At 44.2% G+C, this 12699-nt stretch overlaps 1 protein-coding gene across 1 annotated transcript in view; it reads left to right on the top strand.

Moving 5' to 3' along the window:
• The window catches only part of myo9aa (myosin IXAa), an 85008-nt gene that overhangs the window by 64596 nt on the left and 7713 nt on the right, over window positions 1-12699 (top strand). Inside the window, 20 exon segments of the mRNA XM_080843712.1 lie at window positions 100-222; window positions 1308-1388; window positions 1505-1615; window positions 2652-2774; window positions 3187-3336; window positions 4003-4319; window positions 4681-6258; window positions 6356-6449; window positions 6699-6908; window positions 7865-7968; window positions 8140-8267; window positions 8459-8676; window positions 8891-9007; window positions 9502-9690; window positions 10965-11012; window positions 11220-11331; window positions 11699-11760; window positions 11890-12082; window positions 12205-12333; window positions 12570-12675. Coding sequence (XP_080699838.1) covers window positions 100-222; window positions 1308-1388; window positions 1505-1615; window positions 2652-2774; window positions 3187-3336; window positions 4003-4319; window positions 4681-6258; window positions 6356-6449; window positions 6699-6908; window positions 7865-7968; window positions 8140-8267; window positions 8459-8676; window positions 8891-9007; window positions 9502-9690; window positions 10965-11012; window positions 11220-11331; window positions 11699-11760; window positions 11890-12082; window positions 12205-12333; window positions 12570-12675 — 4193 coding nt within the window.

Here is a 12699-nt window from a genome sequence, read left to right as displayed (position 1 = left end):
AGGATGTTTTCTAATATTTTTTCGTCACTTGATGAGTTTTGCTGCTAACGTTGATGTTGATTGTGATTCTTAACCGTTGCCCTTGTGTGTCTCCTGCAGCACCTGCTGGATGTGAAGTCTCTCAAGTACCTGAGTAATCTCACACTGCAAGATCGCATCACCAAATCCCTCCTGCACCTTCACAAGAAGAAGAAGCCACCCAGCATCAGTGCCCAGTTCCAGGTCAGGAATTCTCACACTTTTCTTTTTCTTTTCTTTCCTTCTTTTTCTTTTCTTTCTTTCTTCCTTTTTTCACTGTCCTCAGATTCTCCTGTTTTCTGTGGTTTACTTAAATGCATAGATGGCCTTTGTCAGACCTGATAAAATATTCATGCTTTCTTTCCCATCACTGATATGTGAGGCACACAATTGGCATGTTAGCACAAGGAGCTATAAACTCAACACAACTCTTAACGACACTACGTAACTGTGTGTCCCACCCCTCTGTTCTCTTGTGTCGCTGTCTGTCCACAGTCTGGTCACTGCCTGTGCTTTGGCCAGCTCCGATTCACATAAAACCAAACAAAGACTTGCGAACTATGGCGTCATGTCTGCTTTTAATAGTTCAGACAGCTTTAGTGGTTCAAACAACTCACCCTCCCATTTCACTACCATACTTGACAATACAATATTGGAATAAGGACGCTGTAGCCTCCAGAGAAGAGTTGCTGAAACAATAGTGCTCATTTTAGACTTGTTTATATCGCTGTGATATCTATTTGGAAATCTTTCACCCCCTCTATCTGATGGAGATCATTTGGCAGGTTTATAAAAGAAAGTAAAAGAAAATAAGGCAGTTGTCTTTGGAACTGTGGACAACTTACTTACAGCACGCTACCCTTAAAGGTGGTATGAAATGGTATGAGATATCTAGATACCCCCCAACCCCCCCTCTCCCTTGGTCCGGCTTCTCTCCTCGTCCTACCCCAGAGTCTCGCTGCTGCAGGGGCCTCCCAGAGAGCCATAAACACCCCCGACCGGTGTCCAGCCATGCCCCACAGCCGCTGGCCTGAGTCCCACCACAGCACATGTGTGGATGAGCTCACTTCCCACATCCTGTTGTGTGTCTGATTGCCTTAATCTTCTGGGGGGAGAAAGTGGAATTCCTGACCACAACGTTCAGAATAAAACCCTGTGTTCTTCTTCTCTTCCTCTGGTTGTGTTCCACTCACATGTTCTTACACCTACATAACTAGGATGTTTTGGTTTTATGGTACCAGCTGTAAATGAAGGTGTCTGTCATTTCTCTCTCGTTTCCTCATTTCTAGGTGTCTCTAAATAAGCTCATGGAGACCCTGGGTCAGTCCGAGCCCTACTTTGTTAAATGCATCCGTTCAAACGCAGAGAAGGTACTGTCTATTTATGAAAATAATCTGTATTGTTGCAGTATGAATAATTCAAGAATGACAAACAGATTGCATCTGTCCAGCCATGTGTGTAACATTACGTGCTGTTCTGTCTCCAGCTCCCCCTGCGCTTCAATGACGTCCTTGTCCTGAGGCAGCTACGGTACACAGGCATGCTGGAGACAGTGCGCATCAGACAATCAGGATACCCCATCAAGTACACTTTCCAGGTTAGACATAAACACTAAAACTGCACTCTCTACCCTGGAGACATCTACTCACACACTCATTCCAATCTCACACTAAACCACTCTCTAAAGACTTTTTGAAAGATAAAATTTGTCAGGAATCCACTTTTGGCAAGTTATTAATTTGTAATAAAGGCATTACAGCTCCATTGCAGAACACCATGCTTATTCAATGTCATCATGCAACATGGTACCAGTTGATATGCACATCGAATATGGCAATCTATCTAGAGGGGCTCTCAGATATCCCAGAGACAGTGTTTTTCTTGGTGTTATGTTCTATTTCAGAATCATGGAATGTGGGACTTGGAGCCAGCTAGCCAGCACGAAACGGCGTTACTTTATTCTAATTTGCCTTTCCTTCAGCAGAGATGAAACCAGCACAGTGTGATACAGAGGTTGCACTGAGGCAGACGTTAACTTTTTCCCTCTGTTGCAGGGTGTGGAGGGGTTGATGCAATTTCCTCCGCTCCCCCGTATCCTTGGTATCCAAGGCACTGAATCATTGTTTCCCTAATGACGGGGTGACGCGTGCTTTGTGATTGGGGCGTTGTTACCAACAACTTTTCATTTTCTTCATTTACTGAGCAGATGAAAGCTCGTCTCTGTTGAGTGCCCTGAATTCTCCATCCATCTAAACATATTAAGATGGGGGAGTTGTCCATGACAGTGATGTGAGGACAGTTTACTCACCTGGGAAAGACCAAGGCCCCTGGCGTCCTAAAAGAAAGACCCTCTCTATTGTCTGGGCCGCAAGTGGACTGTTATAATTATATAAACATACTCTCTGTTTCCCATGCCACCCCCTGTCCCTGTAATTGCCTAGTTGGGAGGGTTCAGCATGTTTCCCTGGTGAGGTGAGGCCCCCTTTTGGCCGAGCTACCCAGAATGCACCGCCACACGGCTGGATTTCCGCTGATGAAACTTGGGGAAATTCGTACTTTTCATGATCTCATCGATTACTGAAAGATTACCAAGTATGTATCATAACTTGTTTTTCCTCTCTTGTGTCCGGTAGGACTTTGCTCGTCATTTCCATGTGCTACTACCGGAGGGCTCCCGCACCACCCAAGAAAGTGTCAAAGACTTCCTGTGCCAAGCAGACCTCGGCCCTGACACCTTTCAAGTGGGACACTCGATGGTATGGAGCAAAAACCCTCAAAAGGGTCTGAATTAGATTAGTATTTTGTGTGTAGTGCCTTCTTAATACATTCAATATTTATTATGTAAAATACTATGTAGGTAATAATATGTAGTTGGGAAGTATGTGCATGCCCTAAGATACACAGTAGTACTTTTGTACACACACACACACACACACACACACACACACACACACACACACACACACACACACACACACACACACACACACACACACACACACACACACACATAGACTGATCTATTATGTAGCCCTTTGGAATGGCATACAGTGCCCTCTCTGACCACACTTTAATTAGAACCCCATACCTTACATTCTCTGTTTATTGGACAAGATATGACATGGTCCCCCTAACCCTTTGTGTTTGTGTGTGTGTGACGTGATGTAGGTGTTCTTTCGAGAGGCTGAAAGGCAGCGGCTGCAGGATATGCTCCATCAGGAGGTGTTGCAGCGGATAGTGGTCCTGCAGCGCCGTTTCCGAGCCACACTGGAGAGGAGGCACTACCTCAAGATGAGAGAGGCTACTTGCCTCATCCAGGTAAGCCCAATTACCATAATTTGTTATAAGGCATTTGGATTTTGTCAGATTTGTATTTTTCTTGTGAAAAATGTTGAAATGGAGGCTGTTTAATTTATCAATGTTGTGTTTGTTCATGGGGTGTTCCTGCTCCCAAGGGTTGAATGGATCAACCAGTTGTTGTGGTGTTTGTCATATGCTGACATTTGTCATTCAAGCATCATACATACTCACCGACAGTGATATAATGTGACCTTTGATCCTTGTTTCATTCACAAATGTGCTATCTTACCTTTATGGAATGTGGCTATGAAAAAGTGTGTTAATACAGTAAAGCTTTTAGGGTCTGAATGATTGAAAATAGTTTGCATGGTCAAATAAAGATATGAATTATACTGGGAGGATAAATTACATTAGACAGTTGTTTTCCTATTTCTTTTTTTTCCCTAGCAAATTTGCTAAATTTATTCATGAATTGAATCACTTTTCATTTAACCAAAACCAGGCTGATGCTGGGATTTCTTATTGCAATAACCATGCATAGATTTACGCCAGATGAATTGGGTTTGCATTTTTGACTACATCACACAAGGCAAACTAAAGTACTTGACAAGGCTACAGAGTTTAATTTAGAAGCTATTTCCCCCATATTCTTCATATGAATTGTGTTGATCATTCTCATTCTAGATATGGTGGCGGGGTTGCCTGTTGAGGCAGGCTGAGGAGGAAGAGGCGGACGATGATCCAGCTGTCCAACAGGGGGCAGCGGTGTGCTTGCAAGCAGCCTGGAGGGGCTACAGGGAGCGAAGGAGGCTTCTTCTCTGGAGACAAGCAGCCTTGACCATCCAGAGGAGCTGGCGGCAGTGCTGTTACAGGAGAGAGGGGGCAGCCTGCGTCATTCAAGCCGCCTGGCGTGGCCACAGGGAACAGGAGAGCTACCGCAGGCTACAGCACTCTGTGCTGCTCATTCAGGCTGCCAGCAGGGGATTTTTGGCAAGGCAGAGGTAAGCTAACTCCCCTCTGTCTACAGGCCCGCTTTTGTTAGCAGTCATTGTGAGGCAACACAGGCTGCTTATTGGGCTCTGAAATGGCTCAGCCATTGGTAGGTTGCCAAACCGAAAACAAAAAATGTGATTTGTTCAATAGAATCATTGCATAAACAATTCTAAGTAGGTGCTGTGTGCTCAGATAAGCAGGAAATATTTCTTCAGGGTGCCACTTGTTACATTGCACCACAAGTTTGTGTTTTTCAAGACAAACAATATAATTTATTGCATTTTCCAGCGCTATTTGGGGTAATTGTGCAATTTTTGCTCCAGAGTTTTACTTCAGTACTTCACTTACATTTCATGTCTTCACACACAGATTCCGAGACTTGAAAGAACAGAAGTTAAAAGAGATTGAGCTGCTGAATGGACAGACGGGCCTCTCACCAGAAGAGGAGAAGCTGAGGATCATGGGCCTGGATTTGAGCACTTGGGAGGACCGTTCATGTGAGGAGAGGGAGAGAAGCCTTCAGAGACTCAACAGTGGAGATGAGCTTGCATTGGATCCCTCGGAAGAAGCACAGGAAGTTAGTATTTCAGAGCTGCCCAGAAGTGAAGACACTGCGCCAAGGAGCCCGTTGCACAGTGTCTCTGTCAGAGACAGGACAAAGACCCTTGACCAGGACTCCTATCAGAAGACAAGAGCCAAGAGGGAAAGCCGCAGGATGAGGGAGCTCGAGCAGGCCAAGTTCAGCCTGGAACTGCTCAAGGTCCGCTCCACTGGTGGGGCATCTCCATCTGAGGAGCGACGCTGGTCTACAGAGCTGACAGTGGTCGAGACAGGAGGTCTCCACTCCCCTCAGGGTACACCAGATAGTCAGAGCTCAAAGGGCAGTTTCGAACTACTCAGCATGGAGGAATGTCTCAAAGAGAGGCCATCTTCATCAACAGACGCCCCCATCGAAGAAGCTCCCACATCTCCGTCCTCAGGACCTCCAGAGCAACCTGAGGTCTACCCCATCAGCCCTCAGTCCGCCAACCCTCCAGAGCCAGCAGTGCCTGATGTCCCCTCCAGCAGTCCAGCGAAAGCAGAACCTGCCAGCCCACCTGCAGTAATCCCCAAGGTGGACAACTACCTCCCAACGTTCTACGTCCCCCCTGCAGATAGCAGCAATTCTGCCGTCCTCAAACCTCAGACTCCAGGGAAGACCCTGAAGGAGAGAAGAGAGTCTTCCCGCAGGCCTGTGGTAGTAGTGATCAGCATGCAAAAGGAGACACTCATAGAAGAACCAACTCTTCCTGAATTTAAAGACAGCTCCGCCCAGACCAGTGAGCCCCCTAGTCCCTTGCAGGTGGATGGCACTGAGAGCCAGCAGCCGGCGTCAGTTCTGGAGAGGCTTGAGAAGCTGAATGAAGAGAAGGAGGAACGGCAGAAGCATCAGCAGCAGCAGCAGGAGAGGGAGATGATGCAGCAGATCCGACAGCAGAAAGAGGTTCTGGAGCAGCAACGCAAAAAGATTGCCCAGATTGAGCGGGAGATGTTCGAGAAGCAGCGGGATGAGGCACAACATAAGATTGAGCAGAGCAGGCAAGGGGCACAAGTCCCGGATTGGGACAGGAAGGAGTCCCTCGAGGGAAAACCAGAGAGGCCTGTCTCTCTGGATGTTGGCCGAAGCCGAGCTCCAAAGGCTGAACCAGAAATTGTAACCCTTCCAGAGCCCACTGCACAATCACAAAACCAGGGTAAAACTGTGGCCCAATTCTCCACTGTGAGAGAACGGCCAAGGGATCGAAGGACTATGCCAGAAGGATGGGCACCTAAGCTTACCTTGGAATCTCGAGATAGTACTGGAGCAAGAACAAGGGCACAGAAGAAACCTGCTACTCAGAGTGTTAACATCAACATGACTGAAAAGAATATCTTCTTCTCACCCAAAGATAGGGTTTCCTTCTCCAAGTGAGTCCATTTAGTGTTTATCCCTTACATCTAATACGTGATTTACCTCCCATTTCCAAATCTTACATTCCCATCCTAACCCTAAATTGTTTTGAAGGTTTGACAAAGATCCTGTCGGCCAGGAGAAGTCTGCAGCGAGTTTAAAGGAAACATCTTCTGGCTTCAGAGCCAAAGGAGTGAAAGGACGAGAGGTGAGCCAGCAGAATGAAAACTAAAAGAAAACCATACTTACCCCTCATTACTCTGATCTCTCCTGTGGTGGATATTGTCCTTTTGTTGGTTACCATCACCCCCAAACCCATCTGGTTCCTTTGTTCAAGTGGTTATGATACTGTTTTCTATTTTATCTACTACAGGGTTAAACCTGTCCTTCGGTAGTGTTCCAGGACACACGGCAATTATTTTTTACACCCTGTTATTATCGTCTCTTGGTCAAGCAGGTTGCTATACCCGGCCATAGAAAGAAAGCCCGCATGGCACGGACACGTTCTGATTTCCTCACCCGTGGACCCACCCCGCAAGGGGAGGGTCATTCAGAGGAAGACGAGTGCGATGACCCCCCTCTCTCCCCCGGCCTGCCCCTCTCTGGCGAGCAGGAGGCAGAGGAGGGGGCCACAGCGGCAGAGGCGAGTCACAGTGACTCAGAAATGGTAATCGATCAGCCAAGGGCACACACTTGAGCGTCCAGGCCCTCTCCGGATGGAACTGAGCTCACTGTGAATGTGCCTCTTTTCAGCTAACCTCTTCGGCCTCCGCCTGACTAGAATCGCTGTGCTGACTAACCCGCCCCAATATAGGCCTTTTGACACATTTTCATCTTTTCAAAACAAGTGGGGAAACTTGCCGACCACATCAGCCTGTTCTGCGATGGCACCACAATTTGTTTTGACGCCATTGTTCACTTTGAAACGATTGGTGTCATTGCAGAAGATATCCACTGCCTAAACAGAAGGGATGCCATTTTTTCTGAATTACAAGAATAACCCACACCCTGTTCTTCACTCTTTTATCACTCTACTAGTGATAACATAGTTTGTGTAAGGATTGCTGAGCAAGAGCAATCAGTTCTCCGTCACTTAACCCAGAAACCCTCTCTCTATTTCCAACCTGGTTTAACTCTTATTGCATGTTACTTGTTTTCTTCTCAAATATTTCAAGCTCCTCACAGACTTGACTTATTGTCAAGGGTGTTATGGCACCCTCTGGATTAGATCAATCCATCCAATTTCATCAGATCAATCTGGTCACATTCTTCCATAGTTCTGCTTTTCTTTCTATGATTCTTTTCATAAATAGTCATCATGAGAATGACAATCTTCAATAGGATGTGCATCATTCTCGTACTCTCTTGATGATGTTAGCATAGGTGATAGTAGTAGTACCTCTGTAGTTTTTTACTACCACAAGGGTAGAAATGTATTTTACAGTTTTAGACATGTTATGAGGTGGATTGCTTTGACAATGTACTGTTGGACATTCTTTGTTGTTTTATAGTGCCATCTAGTGGCAGATGTGGTTCTCAACAATATTGTAAAATTACTATTGTAAATGGGGTGCACTGTACAGTCATATTTATTCACTAACCCATTGCTTCAATATGATTCAGCCTTCCACATGCCCTGAAGACCCAAAACGGTTGCATAAAGTCATGTCAGCTGGAGATTTGGTTAAAGGGGATTCTCTAAGGAAAAACTCAGGAGGAGATGGAAGGTATGACCAGGTTCAGTCTTTTATGCATCATATGAGTACGCAATTTAATAGTTTTTGTCCTATAATTTCAGCAAACATAGACTGGGAAAAATGAAATGTTCGGTACTGTAAAGCCAGTTGATTGTTTTAGCTGTATGTTGAACAAGATGGCCTCATATGTATCATGACCAGGGTTCGAGGGAAGATGCGATTCTGGGGTAAGGCAAAGCAGGGAGATAAGAAGTCCTCCAGAGATCGGCTGGTGTGTGGTGCTGACACGCTTGAAGGGGACTATGCCGATACTGGTCTTCTACTAGGAGGTAGGACAATAGAACTCTGAAATTGGTTTCAAACTCATTTAAAATATATTTTGTTTAGGAATATTATCAAGCATTTGAGAGCGAAATACTGTGCCTTTTGGCTTTTGTAGTGCACCTACGTGTACCTATACATTCATTTTACATTAATTATTCTGTACTGACTTAAACCTGGTCCTGATACTTTCAAACAGGAGGAGAGTTCCTCTCCCCTCCACGTAGTCCTGATCAGACCCTGGAGCGGGGTCGGGAGTTCAAGGAGAACAAGGAACCATCACCCAAGGTGAAGCGTAGACGCAGTGTAAAGATAAGCAGTGTAGCTCTGGAATCGGCTCAGTGGCAGAATGACTCGGTGCAGATCCTTACCTGTGCCAGCGACTACAAGACCATGAATGAGTTCCTCATGAAGAAGGTACAGAATGTTACACAAGTAATAACACTGCAGTCAAAGTCCAAGTTTGTAATATAACTTTCATGTTTGTAAGATGGCTAATCGTGACTGATAGCAAGCAAAAAGAAAAGTCTACAGTAGGATTGCAGTACCCTCTGAACCCATTAACTCTCCTTGAGTCTCCAGTTAAATGTATTGTGTGGGAAACTGACTGAATTACTGTTCACACTTCCAGATCAATGACCTTGACACTGATGACAGCAAGAAGGACACTTTAGTGGATGTTGTTTTCAAAAAGGCACTGAAGGAATTCCGTTTGAACATCTTTAACTCCTACTCTACTGCCTTAGCCGTAAGTTGATGTGGTACATTAATTAAAAGTTGCCATGTGGTTGACCTTTGGGGGCCAGAAAAGACTGGGCTAATTGAATGTCTTTGCAAATAAACAGATTCAATGTTCTTTTCATGGGGACGCTCTAACAAATATTGTAATGTTTAGTTTTATAGTTAAACTGAGAGAATGACTTAGAATGTGCATTCTGCTGTGTGAATGAGCATACCATACAGAAAGTACAGAGAACTCTCCCACAAAACTGTTCTGTATTTATTGTAAAGCACCTTATTGATGTATTTATTGTTCCTCAGGGAATTATTTTAATCAATTGAACTCTTAATATATTTATATTTTTAAGCTATTCCTACTGTTTTTAGATGGTTGTAATATTGTTGTGTTTTTTGTTGTCCTTCGTCACACCAACAGGAGAAGCACTCCAAATATTGTTGTATGCAAATACAATGACAATAAAGGCTTTTCTATTCTATTTCTATTCTATTCTATTGTTACAGATGGACGATGGGAAGAGTATCCGATACAAGGACCTGTATGCGCTCTTCGAGCAGATCCTGGAGAAGACCATGCGCCAGGAGCAGAGAGACTGGAGCGAGTCTCCTGTCAAGGTGTGGGTGAACACTTTCAAAGTCTTCTTGGATGAGTTCATGACTGAATACAAGCCAATGGACAGCACCTTAACCAAGGTACCAACTTCCTCCTCTTTGCTCTATGGTTTCACTGCGCTGGCTAATTGGTTTTTTTTAGGTATGCTTTGTCTGCCTTAGAGGTATACAGATCAACTGTCAATTGTTTATTTTACTTCCAAACCTTTGCACATCCTAAATCAGTAAACAGTGACCTTATCTTTCTGCCTATACACTAGGGGTGGGTATCGCCAACCACCTCGCGATACGATACGCATCCCGATACAGGGGTCGCGATACGATATGTATCGCGATACATGCGATACGTACGTATACGATACGTACGTATATGATACGTATCCCGATATTTTAGGCTTATAACAAAAAAAAATTGCCTGTAACTCCTTGACAGTACATCATAACATATTTGTCACCTCATGTGGATTCTACAGAAACTCTGCTTTCAAATTATACCATCAACTGGATGATGGGCAAAGTATGCAGGCAGGCACATGAACCAAGTAGACGCTGTACAAAGAAACAGACAAAAAAAAAAAAAAAAAAAAATGTTTTTTTTTGTTGCACGTGAAGTATCGATACTGACGCCTCCGTATCGATACACGCATCGTAAAGAGGCCCGCGACGATGTATCCCCGTATCGATATTTTGAACACACCCCTACTATACACCAAACCATGCTTTACCCATAATACATGCAAAGAACACGGTACATGACACACACACAACACAACAAAACCAACACACAAAATAAGAGGACAGTGACACCTGTCGTTCTCACCGTTGGGATGTGTATGTAAACTTATCATATCTGTAATGGGTTCTCTGAAAACATGCTCCATCTCTCTTGGTCGACAATTTTTAATTGTGGAAGTGGATCAACTACCATCTTCCATAGGATATAGAATCTGCAATAGAGTCTACAACTAAATCATGAAACATGTTGCCTTTAGCCTTAAGAACTATTTCTAAGATCTCAGTGAAATACTCACACAGCTATTCAGCTCATTAGCACAACTGCTGGGCTGGAGTATATTGCAAAAACAATGCATCTTACATGTGTGGTTTATATCATAAAATCATACACTTAAAACCATACATGTTAGAAATTAAACTGAAATATACTAAGCTAATGGCATGTATCATTCATAAAAAGCATGATAACTACAGTACATCTTCACTGTGCTTACTTCATTGTTCATTAGTGGAACCACTGTTATGTTGTAAAGACTGTATTGGTTCAGATATGCTGATGGTTAATGCTTATTCTATATTAGCTATCGCATCCATTAATCTTGTCTCTGCGTCTCTTCTAGGCACCAAAACCTGACCGCAAAAAGAGAAGGAAAAAGGACGCTGATATTGTGAGTTTCAAGCTTATCAAAGAAAGCACTTTCCTTTTGTCTTTTTGCCACACAGACACACAGTTTCTCACACACAAACACTCACACACACAACCCTTATGTAACAGTGTTTACACAAGGGCACAGACAGACTTATTCTTTCAAAACAACATAACTAATCCCATGCCCCCCCCCCCCCCCCCCCCCCCCCCCCCTAAAACCCTCTAGGTGGAAGAGCACAATGGGCACATTTTTAAATCCACCCAGTACAGCATCCCCACCTACTGCGAGTACTGTTCCTCCCTCATCTGGATGATGGATCGGGCCTGTGTCTGCAAAAGTGAGTCTTGTGAGCTCTGCTGCTCTTCTCCTGCTGTTGGAGGCCCAGCCCCCAATTCAACAGTTTAATTCGTTTGTTTACTTGAACTGAACTCATGGGTTTTCCTAAGAGCATTTAAGCCTTGTTTAGAACAATTTAGCTTTCTCCCCCAGCATAAGCAGGCAGGATTTCTGCTCTACTCATCCGCCTAAGAACATAGCAGTTGCTCTTCGCTTTGGCTCTTGGTAGAGTTTTTTTTAAGCTTGTGCTCCCTAGTGTTTTTTTTGTAATTTTTTTAACTTTCCTGTTCATGATGAGGTGTGTCTAAGCTCCTGTTTGAGGTTAGGCTGTACGATGAGGGTCACTGAGATGTCTGTGTCCTGTGTAGTGTGCCGGTATGCCTGTCACAGGAAGTGTTGTGCCAAGATGACAACCAAATGCAGCAAGAAGGTAAGACCTTCTTCTCCTCAACATGTAGACTTGAATGAAACAGTATATTAATGTTTTTTAGTGAACGCTTATTAAGTTCTTCAAGTACTTTGGTTTTGCATAATGGATTCTCAATCCTCTTCAACTCAGTTCGACCCAGAGTTGTCTTCGAGGCAGTTTGGTGTTGAGGTGTCTCGATTGACCAATGACGAGCGAACTGTGCCCCTTGTGGTGGAGAAGCTCATCAACTACATAGAGATGCACGGCCTCTACACAGAGGGCATTTACAGGAAGTCGGGCTCCACCAATAAGATCAAGGAGCTGAAACTGGGGCTGGACACAGGTACATTAAAGACCAAAGTCAAACAATGGAGTTACAATGTTATGACTTACTAGCTGAACAAAACAAACGTTTAAACTGCCATGCTGCTTGATCTAGTCTCATTGTTGTCTGGCCATCCTCAGATGTGAACAGCACGAACCTGGACGACTACAACATCCACGTCATCGCTAGCGTGTTCAAGCAGTGGCTGCGGGACCTGCCCAGTCCGCTCATGACGTTTGAGCTGTATGAGGAGTTCCTTCGAGCTATGGGTAAGCTAGGAGAGAAGACTTGAGAAAACACATAGCTCTTTTTTTCTGTATGAATGAATTATATACAATCGTTTAACATAATATACAATATAATATTTAATCAACAGTTAAAAGCACTTTATGGAGTCACTTGCACTCCCTACTGTTTTATTTTCTATTCTGTTTTTAACTTTAGCTAGCTTTATCATTATTGCATGTTGCCTCAGCTAACAGATGGTTGAATGATTTGTGTTTAGGTTTGAAGGATAAGAAAGAAACAATCAGGGGGGTGTACGGTGTGATAGATCAGCTGAGCAGGACTCACCTCAACACACTGGAACGCCTCATCTTCCACCTGGTCAGGTGAGAGACATAGACGTAATCACA

The sequence above is a fragment of the Sprattus sprattus genome, assembly GCF_963457725.1.
Source record: "Sprattus sprattus genome assembly, chromosome: 8".
Taxonomy (NCBI): domain Eukaryota; kingdom Metazoa; phylum Chordata; class Actinopteri; order Clupeiformes; family Clupeidae; genus Sprattus; species Sprattus sprattus.
This window is presented reverse-complemented; position numbering and strand designations above follow the sequence as displayed.